The following is a 22,222-nucleotide window of genomic DNA, read 5'->3' on the forward strand; positions in this document are numbered from 1 at the left end:
CAAAGTATTGGAGCTTCAGCTTCAGCATCAATCCTTCCAAAGAATACTCAAGACCGATTTCCTTTAGGATTGACTGGTTTGAGCTCCTTGCTGCCCAAGGCACTCTTAAGAGTCTTCTCCAGCACCACAATTTGAAAGCATCAATTCTTCATGATTCACAATGTTTAAAGGCTATATTTCATTTATAGTTATTATAAAACATTTGCCCTGTATTGTACAATATATCCTTTTAGCTTTTTATTTTATTTTTCTTTTAGCTTATTTTATACACAATAATTTGTTTATGGTCCATTCTTCTCACTAGAAAGTAAGCTTCATAAGAGAAGGAGCTTATTTTACTCACTATTAGAATAATACACTGCATTAGGATAGCATTAGAATAGTACACTGGCTTTCAAAAAATGTTTGTTGAATTTATGACAAGAGAATAAGTAAGCATAGGCCTTCAGAAGGCCTCAGTTCCTGTCCCCTCTATGCCACTAAATCACTGAATGACTTTGTGCAAGCAATTCTCTAACTCAGTTTCTTTATCCGGCAAACAGATGTACAATTTCTACCTTTAGTTCAGTTCAGTTCAGTTGCTCAGTCGTGTCTGACTCTCTGCGACCCCATGAATCACAGCACACCAGGCCTCCCTGTCCATCACCAACTCCCAGAGTTTACTCAAACCCATGTCCATCGAGTCGGTGATGCCATCCAGCCATCTCATCCTCTGTCATCCCCTTCTCCTCCTGCCACCAATCCCTCCCAGCATTAGGGTCTTTTACAATGAGTCAACTCTTCGCATGAGGTGGCCAAAGTACTGGAGTTTCAGCTTCAGCATCAGTCCTTCCAATGAACACCCAGGACTGATCTCCTTTAGGATGAACTGGTTGGATCTCCTTGTAGTCCAAGGGACTCTCAAGAGTCTTCTCCAACACCACAGTTCAAAAGCATCAATTTTTCAGTGCTCAGCTTTCTTCACAGTCCAACTCTCACATCCATACATGACCACTGGAAAAACCATAGCCTTGACTAGACAGACCTTTGTTGGCAAAGTAATGTCTCTGCTTTTTAATACCTTATAAAGGCATTAAAGTGAAATGCAGCCATAGATTTGAAAGTACAGTACACTGTGGAATATATTATACAGATACAAGGTTTCCTTTCTATCTTGAAGGCTTCCTGAGTTTGAATGAACTTTGCCAAATGGGGAGGAAAGTTTCATTCCCAATAAGAAATCCTTTGTGGATAGGAGAATTGATCGGGCCTCACTTGCAAGACCTTGCCTGCAGCACAGGAAAAAGCACCAGGCGGAGAGGGTTGAGGGGAGGAGGGGAGGCAGAATCAGCATCCAGCCTCTTCCAGACGTGCTGGGGACGTGCTGGGGACCTTGGGGCGCCCACAGAAGCTTGCCCCGGAGAGACTTCAGATGCCTCTCCAGTCAGAAAGGGCAGAGTGATGATGGTAAAGGACAAAGGTCCCTCCTCGTGTTTTTTAAACTATCACATATCTGTGTTGTTATAATAATCCCAGCCACTGTTTATTTATCACTCAGTCTTGCAACATGGACTTGACATGCATCATTGCACTACTTTTTCTCCCCAGCCTCCTAACCTCCATTATTCATACAGGAAACCATCAGGGAACTTGGTCCAAGGTAGAGTATGTAACTCATAGCTCTGAGCAGCAGAGCCTACCCTTCAGCCCAGGCACAGCTCGCTCCGGAGCAAGTGCTCTTAACCAATGAGCTAACTTCGCACACCAAGTAAGTGATGACAGAGGTCAGAAGGAAGGGAACTGCAACTCCCTCTCCATTAAGTCAGTTTCACCTTAAGTCTGAACAGGGTAGAAAATGCTGTGATTCTGTAACATGGTTAAATTGATACATCCAGGCAGCATATTCTAACTTCTTTCCCTTCCTCACCACCCAGGGTTTCATGGACATTGACTTAAACAAATTCAAGGAGAGTGGAGCAAACGTAACAGGTTTCCAGTTGGTGAACTACACAGACACCATCCCGGCCAAGATCATGCAGCAATGGAAAAACAGTGATGCTCGGGACCACACCCGGGTGGACTGGAAGAGACCTAAGGTAAGAGACCTAAGGCAAGAAAGGCCCCTGCTGGTCCCTTCGCCTGCCCTAGATTCCTGGGTAGTATTCGCTGTAAGAAAAGGACAGACTTTCTAAGAGGAACAAGCTAAGGAAAGTAGATCCATAAAGACTGAGGATATGAACATTCCAGAATGACAAAGGTTTTAACAAGATAGACATTTTGCTCCTTTTTCATATAAACAAAATTCAGAAGTCAGCAATCTGGGGCTTGCATAATGGTTTCACAATCACCAAACACTTAGAGATTTTTCTATGTTCCTATTCTGCTATCCTCAGCATATAGCTGCTACCTGATAGCCCAAAATGGCTGCAGAAGCACCAACAGTTACCTCAGTATTCTACCCACCAGGAAGGGAAAAGGAAAATAGAAAGCAAAACTGTTTCCCTTAAGAACACTTTCCAGCAGTCACATACAGATCTTCCCCTCACCTGCTACTGGCCACATCTCAGGAACCTACCCCAGCTAGCTATAGCAGGAACTGGAAAATTGTGTCTCTACTCTGGGCAGGACCACCATGTTGCACAACTCCAGGGGGATGATATTAGCATTTATTTCTTCATGAATTGAGCCTCCTAGATTTGTGCAGTGGGCTGGTCCTTCTGGTCAGCTGCATATCTGGCTAAAAGTCAAGGAAATCTAACTAAGCAATAACCAGTACATTTCTGCCTCAGAAAGTCAACTCCCAAATATCATGCAGACTACCAGCCTCTCATTCCCAGCAAGGCAGCTTTAAACCCTGCGGCTAAAATCTATTTTGTTTTCTATTTGATAGTGGTTTAGAATAAAGATGGGCTTCCCTGATAGCTCAGTTGGTAAAGAATCTGCCTGCAATGCAGGAGACCCCAGTTTGATTCCTGGGTCAGGAAGATCCACTGGAGAAGGGATAGGCTACCCACTCCAGTATTCTTGGGCTTCCCTTGTGGCTGAACTGGTAAAGAGTCCTCCTGCAATGCAGGAGACCTGGGTTCGATCCCTGGGTTGGGAAGATCTCCTGGAGAAGGGAAGGGCTACCCACTCCAGTATTCTGGCCTAGAGAATTCCATGGACTGTATAGTCCATGGGGTCACAAAGAGTCAGACACAACTGAGTGACATTCACTTTCACTCCAGAATAAGAATAAAGGATAATTTCTCTTTCCCACATCAAATCTAACAGTTTGGGAGTGGCTATGGGGAACAATGTGTTGAGAAGGATTCTGAGGCTAAATCTGTTTATCCAGGGCCAACTGTGGATCCTTGCCAACTTTCTCACGCCCCTGGTCAGTTTCATTTTGTAAATGTCAGGCCACTGAACCAAGACACTGTCATCCCAGTTTTGCTCAAACTGATTCGGGAACTTAGAAATAAAGCACTTCAACATGAGCTTAAGCAAACAAAATCACAAATGTGATTTCAAGCAATGAGTAAACTACAGAACAGTTTCATTAATTAACATGTGACTATCCCACCCAATTTCCAAAAGATTGGAAATGATTATAAAGATAACCAAGTGTAATGTCTTTACTTTAAAAAGGAAGTGTTTGTGTGTCTGTGTGCATGCACACTCAGTGGCTAACTCATGTCCAGTTCTTTGCAACCCCATGGTCTATAGCCCATCAGGCTCCTTCTGACCATGGGATTTCCTAGACAAGAATACTTGAGTGGGCTGCCATTTCCTTCTCCAGTGGATCTTCCCAACCCAGGGATTGAACCCATGTCTCCTGCTTGGCAGGTAGATTGTTTACCACTGTGCCACCAGGAAAGCCCCAAAAGCAAAAGGAACAAAGTTAAAAGCTGGAAAAATACCTATACATTCATTCTACAAGACTGAACTGTGAACTTTAGGATGTACCAGAGAACATGCTAGACATCAGAGACAAATTAATGAGAATAGATATGATTGCCAGTGCTGGGAAATGTTGTTCTGGATTCTTACCTTGCTTTTGTTTCAATATTTTAGTACCTTCTTAGATAAGATGGGGATAAAATTGAAGCTTAGCATGAAGAAGCACAAGAGGAAATTTTGTGGAATATAAACTTGCCACTTGAGTGAGCTGCATGCAGAAATAATTAAGAGCTTACCCGTCTCAGATTATTCTTTTTTTTTTTTTTTTTTTGCTTTTACTGTCACCAGGGATGGTGAAGTGAACTGTTCTTGGCTCCCAGTTGGTGACAGAGAGAAAACCAAGTCGTTTTCATGGACTTTATCAGACAGATACAGATCTGTTGTATTTAATTTCAGTGTTTTGTATTCAATCTATGTCTTTTCCCCCCAAATGAACCAACATTTTAAAGTGGATTGGATAGAAAATTCTAGAATTCTCTTTGAGCCTCACAACCAGCAGTAATACTGAACTCACAGTTCAGGAGGGCAATATTGGCTAGGGAGGTGGAGCAGCAGCTCCCATCTGAGAGACAGGTGCTTCCTGCTTACAGCTGCTCCCCGGCCCCACCATACCCCCCATCCCTGGCTCACTGCAGGCACCCTCATCACCAGCAAGCTCCTTCCCAGATACAGCTCCCACCCGCCTCCCTGCCAGCTCTCTCTCTGACACCCAACTGTCTCTGTTCCTCCCACCAGTACACCTCTGCGCTCACCTACGATGGGGTGAAGGTGATGGCTGAGGCTTTCCAGAGCCTGCGGAGGCAGAGAATCGATATCTCCCGCCGGGGGAATGCTGGGGACTGCCTGGCTAACCCAGCCGTGCCCTGGGGCCAGGGCATCGACATCCAGAGAGCTCTGCAGCAGGTGAGGCTGGCAACGATGGTGGCCCCAGCCTATGGGAGCCTCGCAGGGGATGTCAGCATCAGTGTCAGGTGGGATGTAGCTATTGAAAAAAAAAAGGTGGAGCACACCGGAAGTTTGGACCACCACTGCATTGTGTTTGTGGCTCTGATATATAAGAAAGGTCGTGTAGAAATTTGAAAAACAAAATTAAAAAACTTAATAGTATGGACTAGTCATTCCTGACAGCACAAGAGCTCTATTTTCTGCTTAGGCTTTATGCTAAGAAGGGGAAGCCAGTGATGCTAACTAAATCATTTTTGCAGGCTCTCAGAGACTCTGCTCTCTTGCCCTGATTTTCTAGATTTCTTCATTATCTTTGCTGTCTGGGCACATGTCAGGATGGGACCCTGAAAATGTTTCTCGACATTTCTGATTCTATTTTCTTGCTTCTCAGCATTGCAATCATCAATTTTGTTTGCACTGAAGAACGGGCAAAGAACAGGGATAGAAAACGGTCAGGACCTTCCAATCAATTGACTCTGCAGAGGATTCTGAGGCTGAATCCAGATTCAACAGGGAGGAATAGAAACGCTCAGTGATATGTCTGTTGTGGAAGCAGGATTAGACAGATACACGTGAGCCGTGTGTTTAACATTCCTGGTTTAGAAAGTTCTGGGGACTTGACCAGCTTTATCTTTCTCTGAACGCCTAGAAATCTCTAGAAATTTCTAGAAGCACCTCAAGCACAGACTAGTTCTCCAAGTCCTGACACATACCACACTTTATGATGCCCCTGATGCCTCCTGAAAGAGACCGTATTTCCAAAGGGGACTGGGCACAGAGGGCAGGGCTTACTTCAGAGGAATGTCCAAGGATCAGACACAGTGGTGAGCTGGCAACAGCAAGATGTTTCGGAGCAAATGACTCTCAGGACATGCTCTCTCCATCCAAGAGAGGAGAGGAGCATTTCTGAATGAGGGAGAAATGTAGAGCAAAACATACAACTGTTCCCATTTGTTTTCCAACCACACATGCACAGCTCCAGCAATTTTTACAACCTGGAGAAACACACAAGATGGGAATATCATCAGTTGTTCTTTAGCTCGGAAAAAGCACCTGCATTTGGAGGAGAACACAGACTTCTGTCCTTTGGAATGAAGCAAAGCAATTGCCCTGTGGCTAGATGCAAACGGGTCCACCCACAGCCCTTTCTGTCCCACCCCCCATCACTGTGCAGGGTGGCCCCAAATAGCTAGGCAGCAAGAGCCGACAACCCAGCAGCTTCAGAATGATTGCCAAAGGTGTGGTGCCTGCCTTCTGGGTGTGGTGCCTGCCTTCTGGCTTACTTAAAATGCTCTTCCAGGCTCCACAGTCGAGACAGCTTCTGTTTGCAATGTGAAGCTGGTTTCAGAAGGTCCCAGGGACTTGCCCTCAGCTTCCCAACCCTTCCAGCTCCCTTGCCTCTGTCATCTTAAGGATGTCCCTGGAAGGATACGCTGACATCACCATGACAGTGATGAAGCCTGGAGACAATGTGATTGGCAGAAAGGACTCTGACTCAGGAGACCTGGGGTCCAAGACCAGCTGGGCCCTTGAGTCTCTGGGTGACCTTGAAATACTCATTCAGATCTCCCACACCCTTCCCTTTCCTCACCCATGACAATGAGGCAGTCAGAGAGACCACTCTCAGTTCTCACGAACTCTAAGCATCTAATTAATGTTCCTTATGCTCTAACCCGTGTCTTTCTGATTGTAACATGCTCATTCTTCTGCTTCTGCCTTCAGTGGGGTTGAGAGGAGGCAACTGCTTTCATCAAAATAATAATGATCTCCTGTATACAAGGGGTCCCCAAACTCTAGGATCTAATGCCTGGTGGTCTGAGGTGGAGCTGATGTAATATTAATAACAATGGAAATAAGTACAAAATAAATGTAATGCATTTGAATCATGCTGAAACCATGGCAGGAGCCACTACCCTGATCATGGAAAAACTGTCTTCCACAAAACCAGTCCCTGGTGCCAGAAAAAAATGAGAACCACTGCTCTATACCATCTTGAGTCAAGACATGTGTGGGCCAGTAAGCTTGTTCCTGCAAGCCTACTGTATGCTCTGGCCTAGGGCCAAGCTCTGGGGACAATTAGAGAAGGCACGGCCTGTCCTCAAGAAACTCTATTTAGTCTCTATTGTGGCTAGAGGTAGGGTGGGGAGAACTAGCCGCAGAAAGAAAAACAAAATATAATCAACATTCTGATCCAAAGATCAGCTGTTCAAACTAAATCAAATCTTTGTTTATCACTTCAAATCACAAAAATGTATGGCAGAAAGAGACCTGAGAGATGATGACTCCCACTTTTCCTTACATTAGCGATGAAGCAGCTGACCCAGAGTGGGCAGTAACTCCCCCAGGATCACACAGCAGCTTAGCAGCAGGGAAGACCCCCAGCTGGGGCTCCTCCTCCTGCCCCTAGCCTGTCCTGTGACCCCAGGGACCTTTGCTTGTACGTACTGAGCCTCAGGGCCTCCCACACACAGTCGTGGCTACTGTCTAGCCATTTCACCCTCTAGACCCATCTCTTTAAATAGCCATGCCACTAGGGAGAACCTGTGTGCCCACAGTATACTGGGTAAATCCCAACTCCAGTCAGTCCTTGGACCCTAACTTGGGATCTCAAGTCACTTCTACCCTGATCTCTGACCTTCAGGTCACAAGTGGGGAGGTACCTGAGGGTCAGCTTGTGGCCAAGCTGGGAAGTCTGTGAGTTAGACCAGGAGGAATAAGCACATTATTCTAAAACTTAGGGTCACACCAGCTATGACATGTCCAGGACTCACTATGCACAAGGTTCTGAACATATTTTACATGATTGATCTCACTGAATCCCCTATAATATAACCCTCTGCGGTAGCTGGTTTTATTAGCTGTGCTTTATAAATATAGACACTGAGCTACACAGATGTTCAAGAACGCCCCCAGATTATACAGCTAGTTAGTGGTAAAAGTGGGATCCCACCCCACATCTCCTTGCTATCTCACTGTACCCTTAACTGCTCTGCTCTGAAGCCTCAGTCCAGCAGATGAGAATGAGTTCTAGCCCAGCCGGCTACAGCACATGGCCTTGGGTAATACCCAAGGGCCCTGGCTCCCCCTCACCCCACCACAGTTTCCCCAGGGGCAGAGTGAAGATAACTCAGCCGCCTGCCTGCCCCCATCTCCTTACCCTGCCTGACACCCAAGGAGCCACTCAGAATATTAATGATCCCACAATCCTGGAACTCCTCAATGCTCCAGGAAAGAGGAAGCATTAGGGTACCTATAAGTTGGGTTCTGGCTGGCAGAAAAGAGTGAATTCCCCAAGTCAGGCTCTTAGCATTTAGGAGGTCATCGGCCCTTTGAGGATATGACAGGACAAAAAAAGCTTTGTACCATTTCCCCAGAAAAATGCACACACGCACACATATATTTTTTCATGACCGTGAGTCAGGGAGACCCACAGACACTTCCAGAAGCCCAGCTAAGAAGTTGAAGAATTGAAGTTGAAGAATACCTGCCCTAAATAATGATCAGCCCTCTCAGTGTTTGTGTTTGCAGTTTGTCAGCCAATGATCACACACATCAAAGTGAAGATTAACAGGGCACTTCGCTAGATGAGGTCAGGGCAGGGAATAAGGGTGTAAGACACAGTCCTGCAACTCAAACTGAAGACCCAGTGTTGAAGGAAATATAAGCTCCTAAGAAATAGTAGCCATAAAGTTGTGGATTAGGAGCTAAATCACATACATAGCCAGGCTCTTGGTACTCTGGATGGTCAGAAAAGAATGCTACGACTGAGGACTATGGACATTACCAGACTATCTGTAGGCATGTGACTGGGGATTTAAATAGGATGACCATATAATTTATCATCCAACGTGGGACGCTGAGGAATGAAAGGGAGAGCTATTACCAATTATCCCACAACAAGAGATGTAGACTGGATCGATCCCAAGCAAACTGAAATGAATGGTCATGCATGCCTTAAAGGAAGGATGACTTTGAACAAAGAGTGGTTTGGGTTTTGGAGGGTCTGGGTGAGGATGTAAAGGATACCAGCAGGAGTCTACAGCGAGGGTACAAGCAGGACTTCAGGGCATTGTGCTTGGTTATTAGTATGTTAGGAGGACAAGAGCTAGGATCTCACCATGCCTCCACCAAGCACTATCAGGAGGATCCTGGATTAATTGCTCAACTTTTCTGGCATTAATTTCTTCATCTCTTAAATGAGTATAATCCTCATAACACTGCCTCCCTTTCTGACTTGTGACAAGGCTCAAAAAGAAATTTTTTAAAGGATAATAAATAAGTTTCTTTGAAGCTCAGGGCAACTGCCTGAGATAGCTAGAGCCAGGATTATTCTTCCCATTGATCAGGTGGGAAAGTGGAAGCTCAGAGGGGTCCTGAGACTTGCTTGCCCACTAGAATAACCAGCACGTGGTCCCCTGGGCCCTGGTCCACAGACTCTGGCTTCCCACACCCAGTGGGCATTCAGGAGGAGAAGCCAAGAGAACAGACCCACCTCAAGGCAGCCACAGAGAGGCTATAGAAGCCCTAGGCCAGGGTATCTCCCTGGAGATGCAGGAATCAGTTGTCAAGGCTAATGGCTCAACTAGTAAAAATGCTAACAAGCACTCTCCAGGCACCAGCAGGAAAGAACAAGTATGCTTCAGCATCTCATGGATGGCAGACACTGAGCTGGCACCCAATACAAATGACAGGAAATTCAAAGTTAAATCCCCATCTTTCATGGAGGGAGTCAGCAGATGCCAGGGTAGTGATGGGAGGTCCAAGAGGCAGGAACTCAGGGATACTCCAGGTCTCCCATGGCCTGACTCCTGTCACCCCAGCATGGGGGTGGCATGGGGAATGGGGGCTCAGAGGCTCAGTACTGATGGACAGGATGGCAGTTTCCAGATGTGGCCAAAGCATACGTTTCTGAGAAGCTTAATCCTCTAAGAGTCCAGTCTGTCCTCATAAGTGGTTTGAGGCTAATCTAGTCTCTTGACCTCCCCCCTTGCTCTGCCATCATGGAAGGGTAGTTCTGGGACATTTTCTTTCCCACACTTTAATTTATCTCAGGGTGTATAAGTCCTGGCTTCTACAACTAGACAGTAAAGAGCCCTCAGCTCGCCAGGCCTCTCCTGCCTTGCTGTGAATCCTGAACACAGGTGCCACGGCTCTGAGTCTCAACAATCCTATCTGTAGAATCAGCAAAATAACCTCTGCTTTTGCCATTCATTGGGTTTCTGGGAACATCACATAAGCAGCATCTTGGGAAAACAGTGTGGCAATGTAAGAGGCCCTCAGGTCACAAAACTTTGCTGCTGATGATTTTTTTTTTGGAAACTGAGAAAGGCATGTATAAATCACAGCGACAAGACCCTCATTTCTGCTGAAAGAATCCCCTCCTGTGAGGCCACAACTTATCATGCCCACGTTAAATCTTATTGTCCATACTTCGTATCCACTGAACACAGTACATCAGTAGTAGGAATCATCATTATCTTCACCATCACCATCACTTAAATAACAGACACCATACATTGAACATTTATGTCCCAGACAACATGCTAAACACTTCAGTCCTTTGAAGAGGAAACTAAGAAACAGATAGGCCTAGTGACTTGTACAGAGGAATTAGAGCGTGGCCTGGGGAAGGCCCAGCTAGAACAGAGGGGCAGCTGAATGCACAGAGAACACAAGACTTCACACATTTCTGTGTCACCTCTCAGAGCCAAGGACAGTAGTGTGGTCCTCCATTTGAGAGGCCACTTGGTATATGAAGTGAAGAAACCAGAATATGTCAGAAGCTCTGGATTTCAGACCTGCCTCAGACACTTTTAAGTCCTAAGTCATGAGCAAATCACTTTGCCATCCAGAGTCTGGGTTTCTGCCATGAAAGTGAAGACTGGGACTTCCCTGGTGGTCCAGTGACTGGGACTCCACACTCCCAATGCAGGGGGCCCAGGTTTGATTCCTGGATGGGGAACTAGGCCCCACATGCTGCAACTAAGACCTGACACAGCCAAATAAATAATATAAATATTAAAAAAAAAAAAGAAAGTGAAGATCCTAATCTCTCTCTAACTAAACTATCTCAGGGGTTCCTCTGAATGAAGATAAAGTAATATGTGCAAAATGCTTCATAAACACTTGGGAAATGGTGATAGTTTTAATAACACTATTAGTAACAATAAAAATAAGAGCTAGCCTTTGTTGAATACTTGCCATGGGGCAAGCATTGATCAAAAAATATCTAATTTCATCCTAAAACCAACCTTAAGACATAATTAACCCTAATGGGTCCCATTAAACAAATGAGGAAACTGAGTCATAGAGGCATTAGGCAATTTGCATATGAATTATGACATAATGATAATTAGTATGACACTTGACACTGGGGCCAAAAATAGACGCCTGTTTGAATCATTAATGACACATTTCTGTTTCTGCAAATCATCTGCACATCTGTCCCAGTCTATTTTTCCAAATGAGTCACTTGAGCTGGCACATAGCAATGAATGGGAAGCTAAAGATGGGCCAGAGAGGACCAAGGAGAGACGGTGAAGCTGCTGATGGATTAGAATTGCTCTCGTCTCATTCTTTGTAGCAGGATCGGTGCTTTGCTTTCCCTTTGAAAAGCAAAAGTAGCCTAGATTTTCCAGCATGAGAATTTCTCCAGATTTCATCTCAGAGAGTGAAGAATTTGTTGCATAATTTGTTCAGTGCTCTAGGCCTGTTGTGACCTCCCTACTGAGACTTCAAACCATGAGGTGATAAGAGGGTCAGCCTGAGAAGAGACACACTTTTCTTTCTTCCTTCCTTTCTTTCCTTCCTTCCTTCCCTCTCCCTCCCACACACCCCATCTCAAATACATACACACATCTCTGCTATTCTTATAACTTCCAAAGGCAAAGGGGTTGGTCATTCACTGTCAGAAAATGGTAAAACCCCAAGGCTTCCTTTAAAGCCTATTTGAAGAGGCGGGGAATAAATAATGCTGGGTTAGAGGGCAAGGTGGAGAAGGCAATGGCACCCCACTCCAGTACTCTTGCCTGGAAAATCCCATGGATGGAGGAGCCTGGTAGGCTGCAGTCCATGGGGTCGCAAAGACTGAGCGACTTCACTTTCACTTTTCACTCTCATGCATTGGAGAAAGAAATGGCAACCCACTCCAGTGTTCTTGCCTGGAATCCAGGGACGGGGGAGACTGGTGGGCTGGTGTCTATGGGGCAGGACAGAGTCGGACACGACTGAAGCGACTTAGCAGCAGCAGCAGAGGGCAAAGTTCATATTGGTTACAGGTACAGACTCATCTCACTGGCCTTAGGCCAGACAAATGTGAGGAAATGTGATAGATTATGGTTGAAGAATGTGATTTCTAGTACCTGAGCTGATGACACATAGCTAGACTCATCCCCAATTTGAGAGTGGACCAATTTTATTGGTCACCTCCAGAGCAGCAGGCTTGGTCCCAAAGATCCTGGATCCCCCATGCTGACCACTCAGCCTTTAAAATGAGCCTAAAGATAGGAAGCCATGAAAGTTTAATCTGACTCATTTGTGGAGAAGAAATCCTATGAGGCATATTTGGGGGCTTCCTATACACATGTTGATTCAACAGCTGAGACCCGTCTAAAGTCCTACATGATCTGGCCTTACCACAAAGAGTTTCCTCAGATGCTTTAAAGTTTGCATAGCACTTTCACATTTGCTGTGTCATGTAAGGTAGAGGGAGCAGGAATTTTGGAAACTAGAGGCTTGGAGAGGTGATCATCCAGTCACTTGGCTATTCAGAGGAAAACTGGGGTAAAACCCAGGTCACCCAGTTCTAGGTATTCAGCTTCCCAGGTATTTTATTCCCTGGCCTCACAAAGGAATTACAAAGCAACACTGAGGCATGGCCCAAAACATCTCAAGGCTGGCTCCTAGTCCCGGGTCTTCCCCTGACTCACCAGGGAGGGCACACCAGTCTCTTCCTTCACGGGTCTCCTTCAGTTTCTGCATCTGAAGGTGTGTGTCTGAGGGGCAGTGATTCTCACAGTGGTGGTCCTGATAGGGGTATGGGATGGAGGACAGCACAGAGATTTCCTATGAAGATCGACTTTGATCCACTCTTACTGTTGGCCAAAAGCAATGGGTGAAGCAGTTTTCAGGAAGAATTTCATTTTAGTAGGAACACTGTTCTCCAACAGTTATGCCTGCTCCAGGCAAAGGAGTAGAGAGGTGTTTAGGATTGATGCTACTCTAAGACCTCATCCCATGTAAGTTTCTCATGTTCTGGGCTTTCAATTCAGCAGGAAAAGCCAACAAATGAAAAACATGAAGCGCAACTTCAGAGTTCACTGGTCACCACCTGGCTTTTTGTTGCAGGTGCGGTTTGAAGGCTTGACAGGAAATGTGCAATTTAATGAGAAAGGACGGCGGACCAACTACACCCTCCACGTGATCGAAATGAAGCATGATGGCATCCGAAAGGTAAATCTCCTTTGCTTCCATTGCACAGGGATGAGAGGGCTGACCGGCTCAGGCCGGAGCTGAGGGCCTGGGGAGTCCTGGACTGGATCTCTTAGAAGAGAAGCAGGCAGTGAGGATTCTAATCTGGGCTCTATGCTAGCCAGCGAGGATTCTGGGCAAGTCAGTTGTTCCTCTGAGAATTGATTTGCTGCAAAATGGAGATTAAAAAAAAAAAATCTCTACCTTTGCCTTGGGGTGCTTGCAAAGATCCAAGGGATGGGAAAATATTTTGAAAAAATGAAGTAATAGATGTGTATAAAATGTCACTACTGTTCCTGAGGGGTTTCAAGTAAGAACTTGAGAATGATGGTTTATTGAGGAAGTTAACCATCTTTTCCTAATCCACACTTGGTCGTATTCTCTCTCTCTCTCTCTCTCTCTCTCTCACACACACACACACACACACACACACACACACACTTACTAAACATTTTAGAACAACGTTCAAATTCTTGGAGAAAACATTCAGAATTCTACCAGACTCTGCATTCTGGTCTTGGCCAATTTCTCTGACCTTGATCCCTGAAACTCACTTTCTTCATCCTTCCACTCCAGTCATTCCAACCAACGTTCACTTTCAGGAAAATATCATGTTCTTTCTCACCCCCAGCCTCCAAATGTGTTCCCTCTGCCTAGGACTCTTCTATCCCATCCCCCTATTCTAGCCTGACTTCAAGAGTCAGGGTAAATGTTGCTCCCCAGGAAAGCCTTCCCTGGTCTTCCTTGTTACGCCTGAAGGCCACCTCTTATTTCCTGTCCCTGGCCTTCACCACATCCCTAGTTCCTTGGGGTGGCACAGTGTGGTAAGTAAGAGGCTGTGCACACATACTATGAAGCTGGGAGAGTGTCAGAGCATTAGCCCCAGAATCCTGGGATTCCATCCTGGCGTCACCACTTACCAGCCTGTGACTCTGGACAAGTAAATCAGGTTCTTTGTGCCCTAAGTGGGGATTAAATGATCTAACGGGTGCAGAAGTTCTGAGGGCTGGGCCTGGCACACTGCAGACTAGGTCTTAGTCTTTCAAACTTGATACTCTCTATGCCTGTGCTGTCAAATACAGTTGCCACTAGCCATGGTTGGCTATTTCATTTTAATTCTCAATAATGAAAATTTACAGTTGCACTAGCCACACTTCAAGTGCTCAATAGCCACAGGCAGCTAGAGGCTGCCACACTAGATAGCACGGATGTTGATCATGCCCATCGTCACTGCAGGGTCTACCAGACAGTGATGTTCGTGTTCTCTATTCCCAGACTGTGGGCTTCACGGCACTCTGGGTGGCATGGTGAGAAACGCTGGCAGACTGGTTACAAGTTGGGGCACTGAAGGCAGACACACCAGGAGTTAAGTCTCTGCCTTACTCTCTACTACACACATGACCTTGAACAGCTGAGCCTCCTAGAACCTCAGTGACATCATCTCCAAATGGGGAATAATGCCCTTTATCTCACAGGACTTCCATCAACAGTGAAACAATGTCTGCTACCCCCTTGCCTGTGTGAAGGGGTTCCCCAAAGCAGCCCCTGGCATGGATTGGGCATTCAACCCATGTTTTGTTTGTTCAACTGCCTTCTTTAGGCCACAAGGATTTTTATATCGGCCTTGACTATGAGTGAGTCAGGCTGTGCAAGCCCATGGAATGGGTAAATCAGCAAACTGAAATAACAGAGTAACTTTAAAATCCACGAGCAAATGGTTGTGCTTTATTTTTCAAGTCTCGGGGCTGTTTTTCAACTTACTTTCCAATGACTAAATCCTTTCTTTGAATGTGGGTTTAGGCAGCCTTTGGTTACAGGGAATCTGACTTTCAGAAAATCAATTCCTCCACATCTGTGGCTTCAGGTCTTTTACTCAATCAGCCTCCTAACAAAATAATTTCTCAGAGTCACGGGCAACCTTGTTGTGCTGGTTTCCGTGAACAGTGCATGGCCTTACCTGACATATGTAATAAAAAGGGACTGCTGCTATTTAACTGGGAGCCTTGGGGACTCTCTCCTGATCCTTAGGCACGTATCCTGGCCACTGACTGATATGCCAACACACACTCTAGGTGTCTGGGTCCAATTTGACATTCTACTGAAATGTGTGTGGTCTCTGGGCATACATTCATCCCACACTTCGGAGCTTCAAATGCCAGAATGTGCAGTGGCTCCAACTAAATCTAAAGCCTTGTGAAATGCCATTCAGAGATTCCACTTCGCCATGGGGTACTGATTCAAATAGGGATCTCTATTCAAATAAAATGGCTTGTCAAATTCAAGTAGGATCACAAATTCTTAAAGTGGCTGCCAAAAGAGAAGGGCAGGAAAATTCTTGAAGGTCTTTCATCAAGGGACCATCATTAATGATGTAACCATCTTTTCTCATCATCTTTGGTCCTGTAGCTATGTTTTGTCTTAAAAAGGACAAGTCTCAACTTGAATTCAGTCACCCCTGCCCTGTCTCAAATTTTTCATTCCCAGTTATGACCCAAATGTAACTGGAAAGGAAGGACCAGATAGTAAAGAAAGTGACACAAAGTCCTCCCTATGTCAAAATTAATTAAAAGTCCTGAAGCATTCACAGCCCTCCAGTCCAGACATCCTTTGGAAGTTTTTTCCTTAAATCTTTGCTACCCAACTTTAGACATACTGGTGGTGGTTTAGTCACTAAGTCGTGTCTGACTCTGTGACCTTTACCACCAGGGAAGCTCCTTAGACATACTGAGTTCTGTTCTATTCAATCCAACCACTTCTCTCCATTTCCACTGCTGACTCCAGAACTCAAGCCACCTTCTACACCTGCCTGGACTCACACAGGAGCCTCCTTACTGGTCACTAGTCCTGCTGGCCAGGTTCTTGTCCCTCTACAAGGCTGTTTTTCAACACAAAACCTGATCATCTTCAGGTTATATCAGGTTATATTGCTTCTCTGCTTAAAGCCTTTGACTGGCTTCCTACTGCAGGGGCTTCTGGTAGCTCAGACAGTAAAGAATCTGCCTGCAAGGCAGGAGACCCGGGTTCAATCCCTGGGTTAGAAAGATCCCCTAGAGAAGGGCATGGTAACCCACTCCAGTATTCTTTCTTGGAGAATTTCATGGACAGAGGAGGCTGGTGCGCTACAGTCCGTGGGGTCACAAAGAGTCAGACACGACTGAGCAACTAATACACCACTGCAGGTGAAAGGTAACAGAACTCCTTACTGTGGCCTTCAGACCCAGATACTGCAGCCCTCTGAACTCTTGCTCCTCTTGTTCTAGCTCAGAACTCCACAGCTACCCTGGAATGTCTGCTCCTTTACCCGACATTCGCCATCACTGTAGTTTGATGTCCAGCATCTCTCCTTGTCATTCAAGTCTGGCCCAGCTGAAGTCACTCTGGAAAGGCCGTTCCTGACCAAAATATCTAAAGTGACCCTCATCCGCTGAGCACAATCTCATTATCCTAATTTTTCATAGTGCTTCCCCTATCTGAGATATTCTTGTTGGTTTACTGATCTCTACTGGGGTTGGTAAACCAGCCTGCAGGCCAAATCCAGCCAACTGCCTATTTGTTTACAGCCCATGAGCTAATGATTTTTACATTTTTAAATGGTTGAAGTAAATCAAAAGATGAATACTTCATGATATGTGAAAATTACATGAAATTAAAATTTCAGGGTCCATAAATAAAGTTGTGGGTTGGTTTGTTTTTTTTTTTTTTTGGAATACAGCCAAACTCATTTGTTTCAGTATTGGCTATGGCTGTTTCTGCATTGTGACAACAGAGATGAGTAGTTGCTACAGAGACTGTTTCACCCACAAAGCCTAAAGTATTTACTGTCTGGTGCTTTAAAGGTGAAGTCTGACAACCCCTGGTCTGAATATGTATTGTCTTTCTTCCCCTCTTCTCCACCTCCTCCCACTAAAATGTCAGCTCTCGAAACACAGGGACATGGTTGTGTTATTTATTATATCCTCAGTGCCAATAATATATTGATGCATAGTAAGCACTTGCAAATAAGTGGTTGTTCATTAAATGAGCGGGCAGCATATTGAATGTTGCTTGGCAACCAGGAAGCATACTACTCTGGCCCATTTTTCCATAGATCTGCCAGCAAGTAAGGAAAAAAATGCTGATAAATTTAATGAAATAACACCTCAAGCAGAACTCAGATAAAGTCACATGCAAACTTAACAAAGTTCAAATTCTTTAATTAAGTTAGTTAAGGTGCAATAACAGATAAACTCTAAAAACTCAGGTGTTTAATGCAACAGAGGTCTAATTCTTATTCACCCAGTGATCAGTTTGGGGAGCTGGGGACTCCGGTTAAGACTCAGGCTTACGGAGGCTCCATTGTCTGTTTGGGTCTTCCTGCCTATCAATAGCCAGCTAACAAGTGAGGAAGAAAAATATCAGAAACTGTGCTGGGGACTTGGGGGAGTCAGGTTAGGGGAGAAATGCATTACTTCTGTGTTCCACTGGCCAGCCCAATCTCCTGGCCCATCTAGACACATGGCAGGCTGGGAATTGCAATGGCAGTCTAAGTAACTACTTCCCACCATACCTGTAGGCTATGAAAAGTGAACAAGAATCCTTGCTGGTCATCAGGTTGTCTCTGCCACAATAGGCAACTTCCTTTTTAGAACTTTATCATAATGGATCTCATTTTTGGAGGCTAGGAGTTGTGGCTTCAGAGGCAGCTTAGAGCTACAAATGACACAACTACAAATGTGTCAATGTGATTTGATGACTGTGTAAGGTAGATCTATTGTATATACTGTTCAATGATCATCTTTTTAGGCTGTATTTACTTTAAAAGATCTCATCTATCATCTCATGACAGACTCATTTCTATATTCAAAGAATCTTTAGAGGTAGATGGAACACAGGAGATCAAAAATTCTAACTGGCTCCAGGAGACCTATCATGCTCAGAATTGTTTAAATCTTCTCTTGAACAGTGGGGCCCAATTTTTACCAAACTACTAACTCTGATTTACTTTGAGACAAAATCAAAGTTCCTCCATACTGTTAGTAGAGAATCAAAGGGCTATATAATAATCCAGCCCATTTCTCTAAGAAAAAGAAATTTGCTCTCATCTCTGAAGTGCAATGTCTCTTCAAAAAACTTTTCCAGTTCTCTTTTCATCAAAATGTGGAACTAGATTTCTTAGCCTCCTAGCTGACATGGGGGGCAAAGCTGGGTTTTGGCATCACCCTGCTCTTCTGACTGGTAATATTTTTTTTATTTCCCTACAAAAGGGTTAGGAATAAAATAAGCTTGCTTATAACATTTACGTGTTCCTCTGGCTTTTGATATAAGCCAACCTAAACAATAATTTTTATAGATACCAATTTAACATTAGTGCTAGGATACTAACTCTGAAGGATCCTTACCCTTTACGTCTCTTTCTAAGCCATATAAATCTTGTCTACACAGATTTAGCTTGCTTTTCCCCTCTCTCTTTAATCAAAACAGCTTGTGATTTTAGAGTGGTGTTTTGTGGGGTTTTGCACCATTTATCCTAGGACATGCTGCATATCAGAAGGGTTACGTTGTCAAATGAGTTTGAGAAATGTTCCATAATATCTACTTCTTTTGGAAACTGGCAACATTCAATAGCAAAATGAAACTGAAATGTTCTATAGCACAGAAGCCTGTTAGCCTTCAACTAGCGTTACCCTACTGAATATCATCTTTTAGTTTAATGACAATACGAACCACACACTATGATTATTGTTATCAACGAATTAACTCATTTGGTTCTCACAGCTGCCCTGTGAGACAGGTACTCTTGTTGTATTCCCTCTACGGGGCAGAGACTGAGGCCCATTGATGTCAGGTAACTGGCCCAAGTCATACAGTTAGTAATTAGGAAAGTCTATCTTTTAAACCAGGTCTATCTGATGCCAAAAACCAATCTCTAGACCATCAAATCCCCACTTTTAAAGATAATTCCCATGAAGGGACTTCCCTGGTGGTCCAGTGGCTAAGACTTGGTGCTCCCAAAGCAGGGGGCCTCTGTTTCAACCCTGGTCAGGAAACTAGATCCCACATGCCTCAACTAAGAGTTCCCAAGACCCGGTACAGTCAAATAAGTAAGATAATTCTTTTTTTTTAATATTTGAAAAACTCTATCAAAACTCAATAGGATTTAGAGAACTTAGTTGCATGTCAAAGGAGGCAGCTACCTTGATACTGATGGTATAATTGATGGCTATAGAGATTAGTAAGAACAGCTAAGCCGGTGACAAATCATGAAGAGGGTAGGAGGAGGAAAGGAAAAGAGGGAGGGAAGGAAGAAAAATGAGGAGGAAGTGGGGAGGAAAGGGCATGAAGACACCATAGCATCATCTACAGGAGGAAAAAATGGTGATTAAATTTGCTAGATCATCTCCCAGCTTTGTACTGATTATATTAAACAATACTACTTCTGAGGTCCATGACCTGGCTTCTATGCTTTGCCACTCATCTGCTATATAAACTTCATAAGTTTGATCATCTGACCTCCCTAAACCTCAATTTTCTCATCTATAAAACAGGGGAAATAATTCCAGCCTGTCTGTGTTATTTGAATAGTGTGAGGAGCAAAAATGTTAAGTATTGGGTAAGTAGTTTGGAAATTATTTTTCTAAACTTGCACCACAATATACTACAATAATGATTTGAAACATTTATTTCTCAATTAAAGGTCTCCTTGTAAAAATGAACTCCTAAGGGGAATCCCAAAGTGTGAACTTGATTAAAAGCAGAGCTGACGGTTGAATCAGGGATGAAGAATCCATAGCTTCCTCCATCTTCCCTGACCCCTTGCCCACATCCCGTGGAAGTGGCAAAGGGGCTTCACAGATGCCCTAGGGCCCTGTGAAGCACAGGCCTAGCAAAGTAGGGGAGATGAGGTTGCACTGTGGTCTTGAGCAGATCCCCTAGTGCCTGAGCCTCTGTTTCCCTCTCTATAAAAGGAAGAGGTTAGAAGAAATGATTCTTTAGGCCTCTTCCAGCTCTGATATTTTTGAAAATCTAAGTTTCTAGTTCTTGTCTTTAGAGAGAAATGTCTCCCTCCAGGCTAACTTAAAGTGCCCCCACATGAGCAGCATGGTACCCATGCCTGCACAAGGGCAAATCCTGACCGTGTTCTGAGAGACAGCCTCCCACCCACCCTCACACCTCCAAACTGTCTCAGCATGAACAGGATCCACTGTCTCCATGTTGGATCCACTCATTCTCTCAACAAACCTTCTTCCCTGAGCTGCTTCTCTGTAGGACAATCGGCAGCCTGGGATGAACAGACCTCTAGCTTTGTTCCCGAGGAGGGCCATGGAGAGACAGGGACAGATGTACCAACAGCTAGACCATGGGGCCAGTGGGAACCAACACGAGGCTCTCAGGATCAGCTGGCAGCCTAGCGGAGCATGGACGCACACAGCCCTGTGGCCAGCCTGCCCTGCTCCAATCCTGGCTCCACAACTCTCCTGCAGCCTTGGCAAAGTTATTCCACTTCCCCGCATCTCAGTTTCTTCACATTTAAAATGGGAGTGATAATTAATTACCCACTTCATAGGTTTTTGGGAGGATGAGAGAAGTTAAAACATTAAAAAAAAACACTTATTAATATTTATTTTAATTTGTTTGGCTGCACTGGGTCTTAGCTGCAGCACACAGGTTCTTTAGTTGTGCATGTGAGTTCTTAGTTGCAGCATGTGGGATCTAGTTTCCTGACCAAGGATCAAGGCTGGGACCCTGCAATTGGAGTTTGGAGTCTTAGCCACTGGACCACCAGGGAAGTCCCTAAAAAAATACTTAGAAGAGTGCCTAAAATACAATAAGCACCCAAATACTGTTAAGTAATATGCTTTCCAGCCCAGGGCTAAGTCCCCTCTAGGCAAGAACAGCATCATGGTGAAAAGCTGCCCCTGGAGACAGATGACCAGGGTTCCTGGCTGGCCTCAGCCACTTAGCTGCATCACCACCCTCACCATGCAGGTTAACAAACTCCTTTAAGCCAGATGCAGTGGCACAAAACCTATCATACACAGCCTCTGACAGAGCAAAGACATGATCAGTGTTGGCAATTAATACTGTTGCTGTTAACAGCAGGGAGATTGAAGGGAGAACTATTTATTTCTAGCTGAGGGGACTGGGAGAAACATCAAGGTGAAGATGACCTTTGAGTGGACGGTTGGCATGTGCCTCGGATTCCGTGAATCTGGACTGACTTTGGAGAACTGCTCTTCCTTCTCCACTAGTCCTTCAGTTCTCCTTCCTGTTTGCCTTTTACAACTGCAGCCAGCAGAACAACCACAAAACACAGTGGTCTAAACTCAATAGAGACAGAGGTAGAGATAGGGTGTGTGTATGTGTGTGTGTGTGTGTGTGTTAGCCATGCCATTCTGTTCTTCCCAAACCTTCCATGACTTCCTGTTGCCTTCAGGATAGGCCTACACCATTTAGCTTGGCCTGCAAAGCCCTCTGCTACCTAGACCCAGGCACCCACTTTCCTCTGGGGCTAACGCTATCCTCCACCCAGGACCCACTGAATTTACATATCCGGGCAGATTCCTGCGTCTACATCTTGGCTCATCGTTTCTCTGACCTGACGGATTTGGACTCAACCTGTCCATCCCTTGTGACTTCCGCCTTGCCTCCTCCAGCTACCTTCTTCCCAGCATAGGTTTCATACTTGGCTCCTGCTTCTCCAAACTCCTTGGGCTCAAGCTACCTGAGTCACTCACGGTCACTTCTGGGGCCACATGCGTGTGTGTGTCATGTCTTCCTGAACAGAGTAGAGAGACTGTCAGAGCAATGACTGTCTCTGAGACTTCTGTATATCTTTCTCAACTCTGCCACACAATACCACCAACATCTTAGCTCAGAGTCTTATGCACAATAGGGATCCTATAAATAT

At 44.9% G+C, this 22,222-nt stretch overlaps 1 protein-coding gene across 4 annotated transcripts in view; it reads left to right on the forward strand.

Moving 5' to 3' along the window:
- Positions 1 to 22,222, forward strand: part of GRIA1 (glutamate ionotropic receptor AMPA type subunit 1) — a 336,627-nt gene that overhangs the window by 216,839 nt on the left and 97,566 nt on the right. For all 4 annotated transcript variants that reach the window (XM_043913360.1, XM_043913359.1, XM_043913362.1 and 1 more), the window contains exons 6-8: positions 1,914 to 2,075; positions 4,657 to 4,824; positions 13,213 to 13,317. In XM_043913360.1, the coding sequence (XP_043769295.1) occupies positions 1,914 to 2,075; positions 4,657 to 4,824; positions 13,213 to 13,317 (435 nt within the window). The remainder of the gene's footprint in view (positions 1 to 1,913; positions 2,076 to 4,656; positions 4,825 to 13,212; positions 13,318 to 22,222) is intronic.

The sequence above is a fragment of the Cervus elaphus genome, chromosome 9 (assembly GCF_910594005.1).
Source record: "Cervus elaphus chromosome 9, mCerEla1.1, whole genome shotgun sequence".
In the NCBI taxonomy this organism is placed as follows: Eukaryota; Metazoa; Chordata; class Mammalia; order Artiodactyla; family Cervidae; genus Cervus; species Cervus elaphus.